The 18,645-nt window shown below is 42.7% G+C and overlaps 1 protein-coding gene across 1 annotated transcript in view; it reads left to right on the forward strand.

Annotated features, from left to right (window-relative positions):
* LOC143940394 (catechol O-methyltransferase-like) overlaps nucleotides 1-18,645 on the forward strand; it is a 35,040-nt gene that overhangs the window by 10,827 nt on the left and 5,568 nt on the right. Inside the window, exons 3-4 of the mRNA XM_077461690.1 lie at nucleotides 5,713-5,906; nucleotides 12,783-12,914. Of these exons, the coding sequence (XP_077317816.1) occupies nucleotides 5,713-5,906; nucleotides 12,783-12,914 (326 nt within the window). The remainder of the gene's footprint in view (nucleotides 1-5,712; nucleotides 5,907-12,782; nucleotides 12,915-18,645) is intronic.

Below are 18,645 nucleotides of genomic sequence, written 5' to 3' on the forward strand. Positions count from 1 at the left end.
TAAATTGAGTAATACAATAGTAATGTAAATATCAAATAATCTATTGTACAACACCTGTGCACAATAAAGTCTAAAGTCGCGTACACGCGATCAGACTCTGGTCCGCCGGACAATCCGCCCGTGTGTGGGCTCCAGCGGTCTTTTTCTTTCCAAAAGTCCGGCGAACTTAGAAAGAAGTTTTGACTCAAAATTGTCCGCCGGACTCAGCAGTCCAACGGACAATCCAGCCGTCTGTGGGCTAGTCCGCGGGACTAAGTTCGCCGGATAGTCTGATCGTGTGTACGCGGCATAAGTGTAAATGCAGCAATAAAGTGCATAAAAGTGCCACAAAATATGCAAAAATTGAAAATATAAAAAGTATAAAAATATATATAGTTTGTGAAGATTAAAAGTGATCCTCTTCAGAAATATTCAGTTATAAATATAGATAGTGAGCATCCATCACCATTCAGGTTTCCTAAATTGTGAAATCGTGTGCCTTGGACGACGTCACGTGTGACAAAATGCATAGGGCAGAGCTACGTGTTGACATTATCACGTGTTCCAGGAAGTGGGGGGCATTTGTTTGCTGTTAGCCGGCCGGTGATTTTTAATTATGTGATTTATGGTACCTCTTAATGTAAGTGCAATTTTTACTTTTAATAAAATGTTTAGAAGGGTTTTACACTTTTCAGAAACCATGAATCAGAATGAGACATAGGTGCAGTTAAAAATCGCACTAGTTTAACCACTTCAGCCCCGGACCAATTATCAGCCTAAGGACCAGAGGTCTTTTTACAATTTTGCACTGCACTGCTTTAACTGGTAATTGTGCGATCATGCAATGTTGTATCCAAACGAAATTTGCGTCCTTTTCTTCCCACAAATAGAGCTTTCTTTTGATGGTATTTGATTGCCTCTGCGATTTTTACTTTTTGCGATATAAATGGAAAAAGACCGAAAATTTCGAGAAAAAAAGATATTTTCTACTTTTTGTTATAAGAAAAATCGAATAAACTCAATTTTAGTCATACATTTAGGGCAAAATTTATTCAGCCACATGTCTTTAGTAAAAAAAATGTCAATAAGCGTATATTTATTGGTTTGCGCAAAAGTTATAGCGTCTACAAACTAGAGTACATTTTCTGGAATTTACACAGCTTTTAATTTATGACTGCCTATCTCATTTCTTGAGGTGCTAAAATGGCAGGGCAGTACAACCCCCCCCCCCAAATGACTCCATTTTGGAAAATAGACACCCCAAAGAAATTGCTGAGGGGCATGTTGAGCCCATTGAATATTTTTTTTTGTCTCAAGTGATTGAATAATGACAAAAAAAAAAGTTTACAAAAAGTTGTCACTAAATGATATATTGCTCACACATGCCATAGTTATATGTGGAATTGCACCCCAAAATATATTCTGCTGCTTCTCCTGAGTACGGGGATACCACATATGTGGGACTTTTTGGGAGTCTAGCCACGTACGGCACCCCGAAAACCAATCACTGCCGTCAGGATTTCTAAGGGTACAAATTTTTGATTTCACTCCTCACTACCTATCACAGTTTCGAAGGCCATAAAATGCCAAAATAACACAAAACCCCACCAAATGACCCAATTTTGAAAAGTAGACACCCCAAGGAAATTGCTGAGGGGCATGTTGACACCATTGAATATTTTCTTTTTTGTCCCAAGTGATTGAATAAAGACACAAAAAAAAAAAGTTTACAAAAAGTTGTCACTAAATTATATATTGCTCACACATACCATAGTTATATGTGGAATTGCACCCCAAAATATATTCTGCTGCTTCTCCTGAGTATGAGGATACCCCATATGTGGGACTTTTTGGGAGTCTAGCCGCGTACGGCACCCCGAAAACCAATTACTGCCTTCAGGATTTCTAAGGGTGCAAATTTTTGATTTCACTCCTCACTACCTATCACAGTTTTGAAGGCCATAAAATGCCAAAATAGCACAAACCCCCCCCCCCCCAAATGACCCCATTTTGGAAAGTAGACACCCCAAGCTATTTACTAAGAGGCATGCTGAGTCCATGAAATATTTTAAATTCTGCCACAAGTTGCAGGAATATTAGAATTTTTTTTTTTGCACAAAGTTGTCACTAAATGATATATTGCTCACACATGCTAAGGGCATAAGTGCAATTACACCCCAAAATTAATTCTGATGCTTCTCCTTCTTCTAAATATAAAACGCTACCAAAAAAAACTGTTAGCGATCACAGGGATCAGGCCTGACCCTGCGAACGCTGCAGTTATGTGTTTAGTGTTTTGTAAGTGACAGTGATCGATCGATACTGCACTTAGGTGGGCTGGGCGGAGGGGCAAAACGCAGGTGCCAGCAGGTATCTGGGCTGATCCCGCTAACAATGTGTTTTTTTGGAACCTTAAACTGCTGGGGACACTAGTATAGATCTGATCAGATCAGATATTGATCTGTTCAGATTCTATACCACTACGGGAGGTGTATGCTTTGCGCGTGGGTGTTAGCGGTACTGGCACTAACCTAGCGCTGCCTGGGGCAACGCAGACCCTGACCCTAAAACCTAATTGATATCACCCGCCGGGTGATCAGGGGGTTAAACCTTTATTGGGTAATAAATGGTGGGTGCCCTGATGCTATAAAAAGTAAACTAACTAACCAGAGTCACCCGTAACACTTATACGGTGATCACTGGTGAAAGGGTTAACTAGTGGCAATCAGGGGGTTAAAATCTTTATTAGGTAGTATATGGGGTCCCTGGCGCTATATAAAAACCTGACGGGGAACCTAAATAACTAACTGGCTAACCAGCATCACCAGTGGCACTTATACTGTGATCGCTGGTGAAAGGGTTAACTAGGGGCATCAGGGAGTTAAAACCATTATTGGGTAGTATATCGGGGTACCTAGTGCTATAAAAACCTGGCGGTGAACCTAAAAAAAAACTAGCTACTTAGCGGCACCAGTGACACTAATGAAGCGATCAGAAAAACGATCGCTTAGTGACACTGGCAAAAGGAGTTGAAAGGGTTAACTAGGGGCAATCAGGGGGTTAAAACCATTATTGGGTAGTATATCGGGGTACCTAGCGCTATAAAAACCTGGCGGTGAACCAAAAAAATAACTAGCTACTTAGCGGCACCAGTGACTTTAATCCAACGATCAGAAAAATGATCGCTTAGTGACACTGGCAAAAGGGGTGAAAGGGTTAACTCTAGGGGCAATCAGGGGGTTAAACCTTTATTGGGGGGTGGTAGGGGGCTACCCTGGACCTAACACTAACTGCCCTGACAGTTTTTACTGTCACAACTGACACTGAATGCAGTGATCAGTAAATAAATGATCACTGCAATCAGTGACACTGTGACTGGGAGGGGGAGGGGGGCGATCGGGGGGGTGATGGGGGGGGGTTGTGTGCCTATGTGTGCCCACATGTCAGTGTAGTGTTGGTGCACACTCACTTTCTGTCTTCTCCTCGTAGTCCGGTCAAAAAGACCACCCCGAGGAGAATGACATCACTTCCTCCCTGCCTGTGTTTACTATACACAGGGAAAGCTTCTCATTCGCCAGGAGCGATCGAGAGGGGATGGCCAGAAACCAACGGCCAGAAACCAACAGCCATCCCCTCATCCCAGATCGCTCCTGCAGCGAAATGGACCGCCGCATCCAGCGGGAGGGGGTCCGACCAGACCCCTCACCCGCTGGAAGGCGAGCACGTACATGTACGTGCTTGTGCCTGTCGGTGCCATTGCACCAACGTACATTGCCATGCGGTGGTCCTTAAGTGGTTAATAATAGTAAAAGGTAAACAGAGCAAACGTAGTCAAAACATAGCCAGAGTTTGGTAACCGGGAGGGTGCCAGGGATCCGCGTACTTCAGGACAAGCCAGGAAATTTGGAAACTGGAGAATCAGCGTAGTGGAACAGCAAGCAGGATCAGGAACCAGAAGGGACATCAGCCAAGCAAGTCTTTCACAGGTACACAGGAGAGAGTCTCTGATGTTGACCAGGCGAAGGCAAAGAGGATCTGGACTGAACAGCTTAAGTAGCCAGAAGGACTGACAAGCAGGATATCATCACCAGGTGAGTCACTGTGGAAAGATTAGAGCTGGAAATTAACCGACAGCTGACCAGCCTGATCTGAGAAGGAAGGACTGAGCCCAGCCCTGACAACACTATGTGGAGCTTCTCCTTTCACATCTAATTATGGTCTTATTGGGATGCCATTGAGATGAGCAGTACAATTCATATCGCTACCCTCAAGTGGATCCTGTAGGAGAGCTTTGAGAATACCCTGGCCACATGCCCATCTGACCTCTCCTATTAGAGGATCCACTGAATTTGGTAAGACTTCATCTTTACTGAGGTGGCGGTGTCACAATTTGGAAAACCTGAATGGTGATCGATGCTCACTACCTATATAATTTAATTTGAACATTTCTGAAGAGGATCACTTCTAATCTTCACAAACGTTATATATTTTTATACTTTATATATTTTCACTTATAACATTTTTGCATATTTCCTTACACTTTTTATGCACTTTATTGCTGCATTTGCACTTGGACTTTGTTGTACACGGGTGTTATACAACAGATTATTTGATATTTAGATTATCATTGTATTACTCAATTTACACTTGGATTAAGTGTGATATGTCTGTTCTAAATGGAACATGACCTGTTAAGCCGTTGTATGATCTTGGCCACTGTGCTGCAGCTCAGTTTCAGGGTCTTGGCAATCTTTTTATAGCCTAGGTCATCTTTATGTAGAGCAACAATTCTTTTTCAGATCCTCAGAGAGTTCTTTACCATGAGGTGCCATGTTGAACTTCCAGTGACCAGTATAAGAGTGAGAGCGATAACACCACATTTAACACACCTGCTCCCCATTGACACTTGTGACCTTGTCACACTAACAACTTACATGACACGGGGAGGGAAAATAGCTAATTCGGCCCAATTTGGACATTTTCACTTAAGGGTGTATTCACTTTTGTTGCCAGTGGTTTAGACATTAATGGCTGTGTGTAGAGTTATTTTGAGGGGACAGCAAATTTACACTGTTATAAAAGCTGTACACTCGCTACTTTACATTGTAACAAAGTGTCTTTTCTTCAGTGTTGTTACATTAAAAGATATAATAAAATATTTACAAAAATGTGAGGGGTGTATATGTGGGCACAAAGCACATGCCTAAAATTTTACTTGAAATGCATGTAAGCTCTTTTTAGCACAACCATACATAATTCACTATCCAAGAAAAAAAGATTCTTGCACTGCATAAAACATTTAATTGCAGTGATATCAAAATGATCTAATAATTTAACAGCTAGACCACTGATTCTCCATTCTCCAGTAATAGCTCAGTTTGCATACAAAACTCATGAGTTTAAGGATAATAGGAAACATGCGTATGTAGGATCAACACTGTATTGTATAGTCTATAAATCCACCTAGTGCAGTTTTAGCAATTCCATGTAAAAATTTGTCTTTTTAAAATAATTTCATATTTTTGCCATATTTGAGGATGAATATGAAGGCATTTGTTAGGAAGTATGCAGGTGTTGAATTATTTTTCTTAATATTGCTGTTGCAAAGTATGTCTTGAGAAATCTTGTATGTATACAATTACAATAAAGTATTATCTTATCTTAACATTTATGCATCATGTGTACCTCTTATTATTGCATTCACTATCTGCATTACTGTTACTCCAATTTTAGGCCTGATCCTGGATAATCTGCTACAAGAAACAAACCCCTCCACGGTTCTAGAGCTGGGCACTTATTGTGGTTATTCCGCCATCCGTATAGCTCGCTTACTGAAGCCTGGAGCTCTGTTGCTCACCATAGAGATGAATCCTGCGCATGCTGATGTGGCCAGACAAATTATTGAGTTTGCGGGAGTTAAAGACAAGGTACACTTGGCGTATAAAGTGACACTGAAGACCAACATTAAACCCAGTACAGAGCATTTAGCGTTCCTGTGAAAGGCTGCTTTGAGTTTTATAACCCTCTCTCTCTCTCAAATTATTTGAAGTTTAAAAAAATCAACTTGCATTTTAGATAGAAAATAGGAAAGTAAAAGTATTTCCACAAAAGTTTTGGATTCTCCAGTTTTACTATGGGTCGGAACTAATATCCGTACTGCTTTTTTTTTTTTTTTTAACAGAAACATTTTTTATTAGTAAAATAAAGCATCATTACAACTTATGCATAGTTCAATATATGCAGTTAGCTACACAGGTCATCACCATCAATCTTGCCTGTCAAAATGTCGCCGAGCATGAGTAGGACAGGGGCATGGGAACCCAGTATGTTATACAGGTAATGAGTACAGCCTGCAGACTTATAGTATAATACAATAAAAACAAAACATACTGAATGGGTTTACACATGGAAAAAAGGACTTATCCACTAGACATGTGCAGAGTAAAATATTTTGTTTCGGAATTTCGTTTTCATCCAAAAAATTAATTTATTTAGTTACTCCCGAAATTCATTTTATTTATTTAGTTTTCCGTTCAAAAATTGCATTCGTCCGGAAATCCACATGAATTACGGTCGAATCTGTCTTTGCCCACGTACACACGGTCTGAGATTTTGCCAACCAAATCCGTCGGATTTTGCCCGTCGGATTTAGTCTGACGGATTGTGTCCGAAACTGTTGCATACACACGGTCGGGCCAAGTTGGCGAAAAATCAGATCTTTCAGAACGTGATGACGTAATTTCGTTACGATGGGACTACATTCAGGCTAGTAGCCAATAGCTTTGATGTAGGAATTTGATCTGAGCATGCATGGCACTTGGTCCGATGAAAATGCTCTACACATGATCGGATTAGGTCCGTCCGGCCCAGTTGGTCGGGAAATATTTCCAACATGTTGGAAAATTGGGTCGGACGGAGATTCGGACGGAATCAGTCCGATGCATATCACACACAGTCGGATTATCTGATGACACGGTCCGATAAGACTCATTCCGACAGTTTCTCCGACCGTGTGTACAAGGGCTATGAAGGCTTATGGTGTCTGTCGAATGTACAAAGAATATTCGACGGAGCTAGTATATAGCATACTTCGTGTGAACTTTAGAACCCTATTAAAGTCCATGCGACTCCAACGTTCAAAATCTAAAGTGCTAATTTTAAAGGCTAATATGCAAGTTACTGTCCTAAAAAGTGTTTGGGGACCCGGGTCCTGCCCCAGGGGACATGTATCAATGCAAAAAAAAGTTTTAAAAATGGCCGTTTTTTCGGGAGCAGTGATTTTAATAATGATTAAAGTGAAAACAATAAAAGTGTGATATTCCTTTAAATTTCATACCTGCGGGGTGTCTATAGTATGCCTGTGAAGGGGCGCATGTTTCTGGTGCTTAGAACTGTCCCTGCACAAAGTGTCATTTATGCAGGAAAAAAAGTCCTTTAAAATCACTCGCAGCTATAATGAATTGTCAGCTCCGTAACACAGAGAACACTCATTGAAAGTCATTGATAAAATAAATAAATAAATAAAAAAGCGTGGGGGTCCCCCAAATTCAATTACCAGGCCCTTCAGGTCTGGTATGGATATTAAGGGGAACCCTGCGTCAAATAAAAAAAAAAGATTTGACATGGGGTTCCCCCTTAATATCCATACCAGACCAGAAGGGTCTGTTATGGATATTTAGGGAAACCCGCATCAAATTAAAAAAAAAATTGGCGTGGTGGTCCCCCTACAAATCCATACCAGACCCTTTATCCGAGCACGCAACCTGGCAGGCCACAGGAAAAGAGGGGGGACGAGAGAGCGGCCCTCCCCTCCCTCCTGAACCGTACCAGGCCACATGCCCTCAACATTGGGAGGATGCTTTGTGGGTCTGTGACCCCTAAAAGCACCTTGTCCCCATGTTGATGAGGACAAGGGCTTCATCCCCACAACCCTGGCTGGTGGTTGTGGGGGTCTGCGGGCGGGGGGCTTATCAGAATCTGGAAGCCCCCTTTAACAAGGGGACCCCCATATCCCAGCCCCCCCTGTTTGAAATGGTAAGGGGGTACAAAAGTACCCCTACCATTTCACAAAGAAAGTGTAAAAAATGGTTAAATAAGACAAACACACTTTTGAAAAATTCCTTTATTAACCACGTCCTATCAGAAGTAGACGGCTCCCACCCGGCCGTATATATGCATTGGCCGGGTGGGAGCCGTCTACTTCTGATAGGACGTTCAGGAACGTCCTTCAGAAGTAGCGGGATCGCGCCCGCGCATCGACGCGATCCCGATGTGCTCGTGTCACCCGGACACGGCACATCTCAGATCGGCAGGAGGGCTCTGTGATTGGCCCTCCTGATCACATGACGGCCGTGTCCAATCACGGCCGTCATGTGATGTAAACAAACAGCCAGTTGCTAGGCAATCGGCTCTCCTCTCCTCACACGGAAGTCATTGCTGAGGAGAGGAGAGCAGAACGCTGCAGCCGGCTGATGATCAGTGAGTATGAGCTGTTTTTTACAGCTTTTTACTCACTGATCATCAGTCTAGTGTCAACACACCACACAGTACAAACACAGTCCCCACATATGTCCCCAAAACACACATGTCCCCAAAACATACATGTCCCCAAATAATAAAAACACATGTCCCTAATAATAAAAACATGTCCCCCACATATGTCCCACTAAAATTACATGTCCCAATGATTATCTGCACACATATGTACGTGATCACCTGCACACATATGTACATGATCATTTGCGTACATATGTCCCTGATCACACAAACCAATTATTATACACTTAACGGAATTTTTTTTACCAAAAACATGTAGCAGAATACATTTTGGCTTAAATTTATGACAACATTTGATTTTATTGGATTTCTTTTCAAGTAGAAAAAAGAAAATATAGTTTTTTTCCCAAATTTAAGCTTTTTTTTTGCGCTTATATCGCAAAAAATAAAAAACAGAGTCGTGAATAAATAACACCAAAATAAAGCTCTATTTGTGCGAACAAAATGATAACAATTAAATTTGGGTACAGTGTAGCATGAGCGCACAATTGTCATTGAAAGCGCTAGAGCGATGAAAGCTGAAAATTGGGCTGGGAAGGAAGGGGGTGAAAGTGCCCTGTATTGTAGTGGTTAAAAAAAAAAAAAAAAAAAAAAAAATTAAAAAAAAGATTCCAGCGGTGGTAATCCACTCTTGCTATCCAGTGATGGATGATCATCTCTCCAGGTTCCAGCGATGGCTGATCTGATCCAGCGCAGCGAATCCATCCATCTTCTGTCTCCACAGAGGAGACACTGCGGGGATCCCGGCGGCCTGACGTTTGTTATATGCGGAGGGCGGAGCCACCCGTCACCTGACCCCGCCCCCCCTCTGACGCAAGGGGAAACCCCGGCTTCCCCAGTGACGTATGGGTGACCCCGGCCCCCTCTGATGTAACGGAAAGGAATTTTTCAAAAGTGTGTTTGTCTTATTTAACTATTTTTTACACTTTCTTTGTGAAATGGTAGGGGTACTTTTGTACCCCCTTACCATTTCAAATGGGGGGCCGGGATCTGGGGGTCCCCTTGTTGAAGGGGGCTTCCAGATTCTGATAAGCCCCCCGCCCGCAGACCCCCACAACCACCGGCCAGGGTTGTGGGGATGAGGCCCTTGTCCTCATCAACATGGGGACAAGGTGCTTTGAGGGGTCACAGACCCCCAAAGCATCCTCCCAATGTTGAGGGCATGTGGCCTGGTAGGGTTCAGGAGGGAGGGGGGGCCACTCTCTCACCCCCCCTCTTTTCCTGTGGCCTGCCAGGTTGCGTGCTCGGATAAAGGGTCTGGTATGGATTTTTAGGGGGACCCCACGTAAAAAAAATTTAAAATTTGATGCGGGGTTCCCCTTAATATCCATATCAGACCTGAAGGGTCTGGTATGGATATTTAGGGGGAACCCCACGTCAATTTTTTTTAAATTTGACGCAGGGTTCCCCTTAATATCCATACCAGACCTGAAGGGCCTGGTAATTGAATTTGGGGGACCCCCACGCTTTTTTTTATTTATTTATTTTTATCAATGACCTTCAATGAGTGTTCTCTGTATTACGGAGCCGACAATTCATAATAGCTGTGAGTGATTTTAAAGGACTTTTTTCCCTGCATAAATGACACTTTGTGCAGGGACAGTTCTAAGCACCAGAAACATACGCCCTTTCACAGGCATACTATAGACACCCCCCAGGTACGAAATTTAAAGGAATATTACACTTTTATTTAACTTTAATCATTAAAATCACTGCTCCCGAAAAAACAGGCGTTTTTAAAACTTTTTTTTGCATTGATACATGTCCCCTGGGGCAGGACCTGGATCCCCAAACACTTTTTAAGACAGTAACTTGCAGAATCTTTTTTCTTTGTCGAATACTTTCTCTATATAATCTTGGACTAATAGAGGTAAGGTTAGGCACATTCGACCACAGGTTCTATAGATACAGATTGTTATTGTCAGAGTCACGTCGAATCTCCTATTCTATATCGAACTGTTTTAACAACGAAAACGAAAATAAAGCATTTATTTATGTCGGATCTTTCGTTTTTCGGATTCTGTGCTTTCGTTATCAAAACGAAAATACCTGAAATTCGGATGAAAATGCATTCGGACGAAAACGAATGCACATGTCTATTATCCACTACTGCCATGCGGTTTCAGTACTAGTGCCGGTATAGCACAAAGCTCATACCCCTTTTACATTCCCACTGTTAGACAGTGAGTGATCTAGCTCTTATCCATGAATCACAAATTTTTACCAAATTTCTTCAGGCATTTCCACCCCATATACGTTAGTTTATAGAGAGGTAATACCGAGTCCACCAGTGAGTGCCACTGGGTAATTGTAGGGGGGACATCAGCTTCCAAGTTTGCAGCAACACCTTCCTGGCATAAAAACAGAGATAAAACGGCAAAAGACTCTTATGCGTGGAATTTGTCACTAGGCCAGTTATACCTAAGAGAAGCACCTTGGGTTCCATTGCACCTTGGGTTCCATTACTGAAAGGTCGGTGACCACAGTAATGTCCACCAGCACCTGCTCCCAGAAGCTTTGGATAATCGGACAGTCCAAGATAACATGGTAGTATGTTCCAACTGCCTGCTGACACTTAGGGCATAGCTCTGATTGGGTGGGGTATATTTTGGCTAGGGGGTATAATAAGCCCTGTGTATAAATTTCAGTTAGATGGACCTATCTCTTGCAGAGATTCCCTTGGGAATGCAATATTGCAGGGCTAGGTCCCATTCTTCTTCTGAAAGGGAGGGAATGTCTCCCTTCCAAGTCTGATACAAGGGTGAATCCCCCCAACTTTCCATGTCAGGCGACGATATAGGGAGGAAAGGATTCTGTCCACCCCCGAGAGGTAAGAAATCTTTCTATTACATGTGGCTCTACCGAGATCCCCCCTGGGAATTGAGTCGCATGTTTTAGTTGTAAGTACCTGAATAGCATCCAGGAGGGGAGCCGATGCGTCTCCCTAAGTTCTGGAAAGGGGAGGAGAGCCCCAGCTGGCATAATCTGTTCAATCTTGACTATTCTGAATCTGGCCCAGAGACTGGGATCCGGGACAGATCGGAAATGCGGGCGTTTAGGGTTGCCCCATAGAGGGGTATGAGGGGAAATAGTGTCAGCCGCCTTAACTGCAGCGGTGTGACCTTTTATCCGTACTGCTTTTTACATTACAAAATGTTCACTATGCTTTTATTTTGTATGTTTATACAGTATCTGTAATCAGGGGGGTTGCTAGGTCTACAAAAGATCTGGGGCTAGAGCCCATAGCAGCGCTGTAAAGAAAGTCATACGCTTGGGTGGGCATACACATGTATATACAGTAATATACGTGTGTGTATATATACCCCAGAGAGCCCCCCCCACTTACATCAGGGTCCCCAGAGGGTCCCCCACATCAGAGTCCCCAGAGAGCCCCCACTTATATCAGGGTTCCCAGAGAGGCCCCCTTACATTAGGGTCCCCAGAGAGCCTCCCCCTTAAAATCAGGGTCCCTAGAGAGCCTCCCCCTTAAAAATCAGGATCCCCAGAGAGCCTCCCCCTTGCATCAGGGTCCCCACAGAGCCCTCCTTACATTAGAGTCCCCAGAGAGCCTCCCCCTTAAAATCAGGGTCCCTAGAGAGCCTCCCCCTTAAAATCAGGATCCCCAGAGAGCCTCCCCCTTGCATCAGGGTCCCCAGAGAGCCCCCCACTTAAATCAGAGTCCCCAGAGAGCCTCCCCTCCCCTTGGGGACCCCTGCAGAGACTCTGAGCTATGGGCCCCAGATTCAGGGCTATAGCCCCAAAAGCCACCCTCTAGCGACGCCACTGTCTGTAATGAATGTGTATATTTTTTTAAATAACTAAGTAATTATGATCTATTTGTCATCATTAAACCAAACTTTTCTCTACAGATGGCCATAGGCATTGATATGTGTACTGAGATTTTCAAATACAATATGACTTGCCTGTTTTTAGTTAACAATAAATAAACTGTATAGGGTTTAAATCTGTATGATGATGAACAATGTTTGCAACCTCTAAAAATTTTATAGGATATGTAACTAATAACTATGGTTTATAATGGCATATAATATATTCCCCATAACCACAGAAATAATGGATACATTTTCATTTCCATAATTCACGCTGGTTTACATCCATAAAAGAAATAACATATGCTTTACATCTTCAGTAGATTTTCCTCTGTTATTATAACGATAAGGTCTCTGTGTGGGTTAATTGGATTCTGCCCATATATCTGAATTTTAATCCATATAACTCTTCCGTAGGTGAAGATATTGCAGAATTCCACAGAATACATCATCCCCAAGCTAAAAGCAGAGCATGGAGTAGAACACTTTGACTTTGTGTTCATTGATCATTTTGGAAACAGATATTTGCCAGATACTAAGTTACTCGAGGTAAGGGAAATATTTTCTTTATTAAAAATAATAAAATGAGTAAAGAGTTTTATTTCTTTCAATGGTTTTTATTGAGTTTTCAGTAGAAAAGGTAATACTCATTAATTACATTAGGATACAGTTGTGCATCAGGATACAAAAAATTCTCAACAAACATGAAGATCATAAGGCCAATATGAATTTCACTATGTTCGGAACTAATAACGGTCCAGACTTGTGCACAACAAAAATATGCCTTCTCCTGCCCAGTCAAACTTCATCTCTCCCTTCCAACATCTTGGCTCAGGAAGTAGTAGGTGGGAAGAATGTTGCAGTGCATTGACTGGAAACCAACCTTTCTATTCGAGCCCTGCGTTTGGGGGAGCAGTGGGGACAAACAGCATCCCGTCATCCTCCTCTCGCAGCACATCCCCAGTGTACTGGAATGGGCGCATAATGTACCATATGATGCTTCATTTGGCCACGTGGCCTTGGAAAACAAAAAAGAGTATAAGAAAAGAAAAAGAGAAAAAAAGAAAGAGAAAAGAACGAACGTAGAAAATAATGCAGTAAAGCCAACAGTAATGTAAATGCCCTATGCGCATCCGAGAGAAATAAAATTTTTGTGAATTTTATCATTTAGGTCCGCCGAAAGGCATTCATTCACCATTGTAGGAGACTTCCATGATCAGGCAATGGCAATCCTGGCCACCAGAAAAATTAACGTTACAAGCCGTCTTTTGTATCCCGGGGGGGGGGGGGGGGGGGGGGGGATACAAAAGACGGCTTGTAACGTTAATTTTTCTGGTGGCCAGGATTGCCATTGCCTGATCATGGAAGTCTCCTACAATGGTGAATGAATGCCTTTCGGCGGACCTAAATGATAAAATTCACAAAAATTTTATTTCTCTCGGATGCGCATAGGGCATTTACATTACTGTTGGCTTTACTGCATTATTTTCTACGTTCGTTCTTTTCTCTCTTTTTTTCTCTTTTTCTTTTCTTATACTCTTTTTTGTTTTCCAAGGCCACGTGGCCAAATGAAGCATCATATGGTACATTATGCGCCCATTCCAGTACACTGGGGCACCCCATAAGTGCCTGCATAGGTGACTTAGTCACCTGAGTGAGCAAATAAATGAAATTGTAGGTGCAGATCCGAAACATCCTTACTTTTGGGCAAGTCCACCAAATGTGAAACATTGTGCCCTCCATTCCGCAGCCTCTAAAGCACAGCAGGGAGGCCCCCGGCGACACAAGACACCACTCTCACTGGCACCATGTACCATCTTAATAATACTTTATAATTTGCTTAGATCAGTAAAGTGTTGATATGCGATTTAGATGCATATTGTGCCAACAGTGCCACCAGGCTTCCACTTCCCAAGTCTCATTTATATAATTTTGACAGTTCAGATAGAACTGCTTAAAGAAGGTAGAATTCAACATGGTGTATGTTTTGGAAATGTGACCAGTGTGTTTGTCAAAGTTCATGCATAGGTATTCCATTGCTGTAGAAGAGATTAAATGTGTATTAGACCCTTATTGGTCCACCAAATAAAACCTTGAGGATGGAGACCCAGGGTGAAGGCGGGATTGCCCAATAGTGGGGCCATAGGGGCATGAGGAGACTTGAACCCGTATGTTGTCATCAGTCTATCCCATAAATTCAACGAACATGACAGGGTGGGGCACATCATAATTGGTCTGTCCTTGGCTCTCAGCCACATCAGAATGCTGATTTCCCTAGTTGGACAATGAGATGATTCAATGGTCATCCAAAGTGGTCAGGACTGACACATATGAAAGCAAATCAACTGGGTCAATTGAGCTGCTTGATAATATTTAATCATATTTGGTACTCCCAGTCCACCCCTTAGCTTAGGGGTATATAAGGTGCATTTATTCACCTTGGGTCTCTTATCCCCCCATATGTATCTCAGTATTTTCCCTTGAAACAACTTCGAGTCCAACTTATTTATCAAGACTGGGAGAGTCCGAAACAAATATAATATTCTGGGCAGGACATTAAATTTTATCGAATACAGTCGACTGAACCATGACGGAGGATTGTTTGACCACCTTTTAAGATCTTCCGACAGTTATTTATAAAATGGTGGGAAATTCTTTTGATATAGCATGGGAAGAGATGTAGTTAGAAAAATACCTAGGTAGGGAAGGGCATCCGATTGCCAAGGGCAGGGGAATGAATTTTGTATGGCATGGACAGCGTGGGCCTCTAAAGACAGATTAAGCGCTAAGGATTTTGAGTGGTTAACCCTAAGACCCTAAATTGAAGTGAAGCATCACAGAACCCTATATTGATTAGGTATCGATGTAACTGAAGACGGAAGGAGCATTAAAACATTGTCCGCAAATAGGGCACATTTGTGCTCCTGATCTCCACAATATATCCCCTGGATATCTGATGTGCTTCTAATCTTAACAGGCAGGGGCTCCAAGGCTAATATGAATAGTGGAGTTGGGGGGCAGCCCTGTCTTGTACCGCTAAGTATAGTAATGGTTTGGGAACTATACACCTTAACTGAAAATAGGGCTGTGGGTTCAGCTTAGCTTTTAGGGTAGTCAGGAAGCTTGTGCCAAATCCATACCATTCTAAAGTTAAAAAAGGGTAGTCACAGGAGAGAGAGAGAGTCGAGGACCTTATGCAGGTCTAGGAATAACAGCATATCCTTTCATCTCACCTGCCCATCCTAGTTAGATTTCACGGTGGATCTAAAGTCTATTAGCCATCTAGTTTGGTCTACTGAGGACGAACCCTACTTGATCTGGATGAATGTAGTTGGAGATAAAAGTGTTCAGACAGAATGCTTATATCATCATCATTATTCTGAGATCTACATTTATTAATTAGATTGAGCGGTAGTTTGTGCAGTCCTCATGAGCCTTACCTGTTTTGGGAATGACATGGATGAAGGTGTTATTTTCATATGGTGGCAGGAGACTACCTTTTTGCAAATCATTAAAAAGGAGTGTAAGTGAGGGGTCAGAATTTTAGAAATTTAAACGGTCTGGACCCGGTGCTGTGGATGGATTAAGGCTTTTGATAGCCATCATTATCTCGCCCTCCATAAAATTACCATCCATTAGTTCTACATGAGCATGCCCTATTTGGGGAAGAGGGAGGTCTTGAAAGATATCTTCAGTCTGGGCTGCTGAAAATGATTCAGGAGAGGTGTAGAGTTTAAAGTAGAAATTAAAAAATGTCCTTACAATCAACTGTGGGTTCTAAATCGGCTTCTGCAGTCATGGTTTTGGCAGGGCTGGATTAAAGAGGAAGTAAACCCTGATGAGTTTACTTCCGCTTTCATTCCCTGCAAAGGTAAAGCATAATGAACTACTATGCATTGCATAGTAGTCCATTATGTATCACTTACCTGGCACAGGAGCCAGCGAAGTCACCGCTGTCCCCTGTAGTACGGCGCATACATCTTCTCGATGGGTCTCGCCGCTCCGCCGCTGTCATTCGGCGAAGCCGCAATGATGTCACTCCCGCACATGCGGAAGGGAGCCACCACTCGCGGCAAACCTCCTTTGCCTGCTGCACGCTCAGTGCGCCTGTGCGGTGCCTGTCTTTCGGCAAATATCTCCTAAACTTTGGGTCAAAGTTGGTTGTAAGGGTTTACAACCAATTTAAAGGGCCGGTGACTAGTTTTCTAGCTAACAATGTGCTGGGGTTGTGAGTTTTCTAAATTAAATATAGTGGTATTTTTCTATGAAGATGACCACCACTGAATATTATTAAAACACTTTTAAAGAGTCTCATGCAATAGAATGATATTACTTGCCATCTGTGGCCTTGAAATTTGTAAAAGTATTTATTGGTTATATATATTGATTACAACAGCTCTTCATTTTCCATCATATAAGTATACACAGATATTTTCATTTAGCAGGAGGGCAAGAAGAATAGGAGCTCATTTGCATTAATGTGTTGCACTTTTTAGAATTACATTCATTTAGAATAGCCCCCAATGAACTATTAGGCAATGCACGGACACTGTAAGCCCCTGTACACACAGTCGGAGATTTCGACAACCAAATCCGTCGGATTTTGTCCGTCGGATCTTGTCCGAAACTGTTGCATACACACGGTCGGACAAAGTTGTCGAAAAATCCGATCTTTCAGAACGTGATGATGTCATTTCGTTACGATGGGACTACATTCAGACTAGTAGCCAATAGCTTTGATGTAGGAATTTGATCTGAGCATGCGTGGCACTTGGTCCGATCAAAATTCTCTACACATGATCGGAGTATGTCCGATCGGACCAGTTTGTCGGAAAATATTTCCAACAAGTTGGAAAATTGGGTCCAACTGATATTCCGACGGAATCAGTCTGATGCATACCACACACAGTCGGATTATCCGACAACACGGTCCGATAGGACACATTCCGACGGATTCTCCGACCGTGTGTACAAGGGCTAACACACCACAGCGCACATGTTATGCACTGTGGTGCACTGCTTTAAAAAATGGGGTCATTCCTGGGGGTTTTTTTATGCATTAAAGTGCACTACCAGGTCATTTAACGTTATTGGGCTGCCCTTAACACATAGCAGTGCATCGCGTTAGTGCATGTGTGTTAATGCATATTGTATGAGATTTTAGAATATGTGTTAATTTGTCATTGCCAACACAATCTAATACAGTTCAGCACAAACGGATTAAAAACACCAATTGAAACCACTTAAAAAGGAAGTAAATGCTGCCTCTTTTTTTTTTTTTTTGCTGACCTGCAAAGTAAAGGCATAATGCGCTAGTACAACGAAGCCCTTGTTTTCACCTCTGGAGGCTGCATCCAACTTTGCCCGTCTTCCTTTCCGGGTTTGCTGACTCCAGCTGTGTGACTGCTCATGGCCACGTGACGTCACTCCTGCACAGGTAAACGGGAGCCGTTGGTCATGGCACAGGGCTCTGAAGAAATGGCACTGGTGGCCGTTCCTTCAGAGCGCATGCTCCGATGACGTCGTCGGTGGCTTATACAGTAAATATCTCTTAAACGGTGCAAGTTTAAGAGATAATTACAGTACCTACAGGTAAGCCTTATTATAGGCTGTGTGCTTCGAGAAGGCCCCTCCAGGATTTGTTCCTTTTTGTTTGCTTTGTTCCTGAGTGGAGTTCTTCAGTCTAGATACTATTTTAATAATGGTCTCTGGGATTATGGCCTTATGAGCTGCACAATTACTGAGAGAAGTAGTTTCAGAATGGTCTTTATGGTCAAAGAACTCTTTTGTTTGCAGTTCAATGTCAAAGCACACAGAGGGGTTACCTAAGAGGGAGTCCTTCAATCTCTAGGAGGTGTGACATGTGGGTCTGCGGAAGGAGGTGCAAACCGCTAAAGGAGGTCAGTTGTCCGACCAAGCGGCATTGATAATTTTGCTAGAATGGAGCAGTGGAATATTGGAGGAGGAATGGTAGTGCTGGAAGGCTTTTCATCTTTTTACCAGTGAGCTTAGGCCCTGGACATTGTGTATGAGAACTATGGCCATGTAGCGGGAGGATGAGCCATCATAGATTACAATAGAGAGATCTGTACATGCCGAATATAATTCAGGTCCAGAATCGGCATTCCAAAGGGGAATCCGGTGAAGAAATGGGGTAAGAGTGAAACCACTGAGTGAAGTGAGGAGAGTAGAGAAATGGAAGGCCCGAGTGGAAACAGAAAAATAGTGCAGATTCTCCTGTAAAGAGAAGAAGTGAGATAAGCTATAAGAAAAACACTGA

The sequence above is a fragment of the Lithobates pipiens genome, unplaced genomic scaffold (genome assembly GCF_037356315.1).
Source record: "Lithobates pipiens isolate NorthernLeopardFrog02 unplaced genomic scaffold, aLitPip1_a1.2 Scaffold_3, whole genome shotgun sequence".
Classification (NCBI taxonomy): Eukaryota; Metazoa; Chordata; class Amphibia; order Anura; family Ranidae; genus Lithobates; species Lithobates pipiens.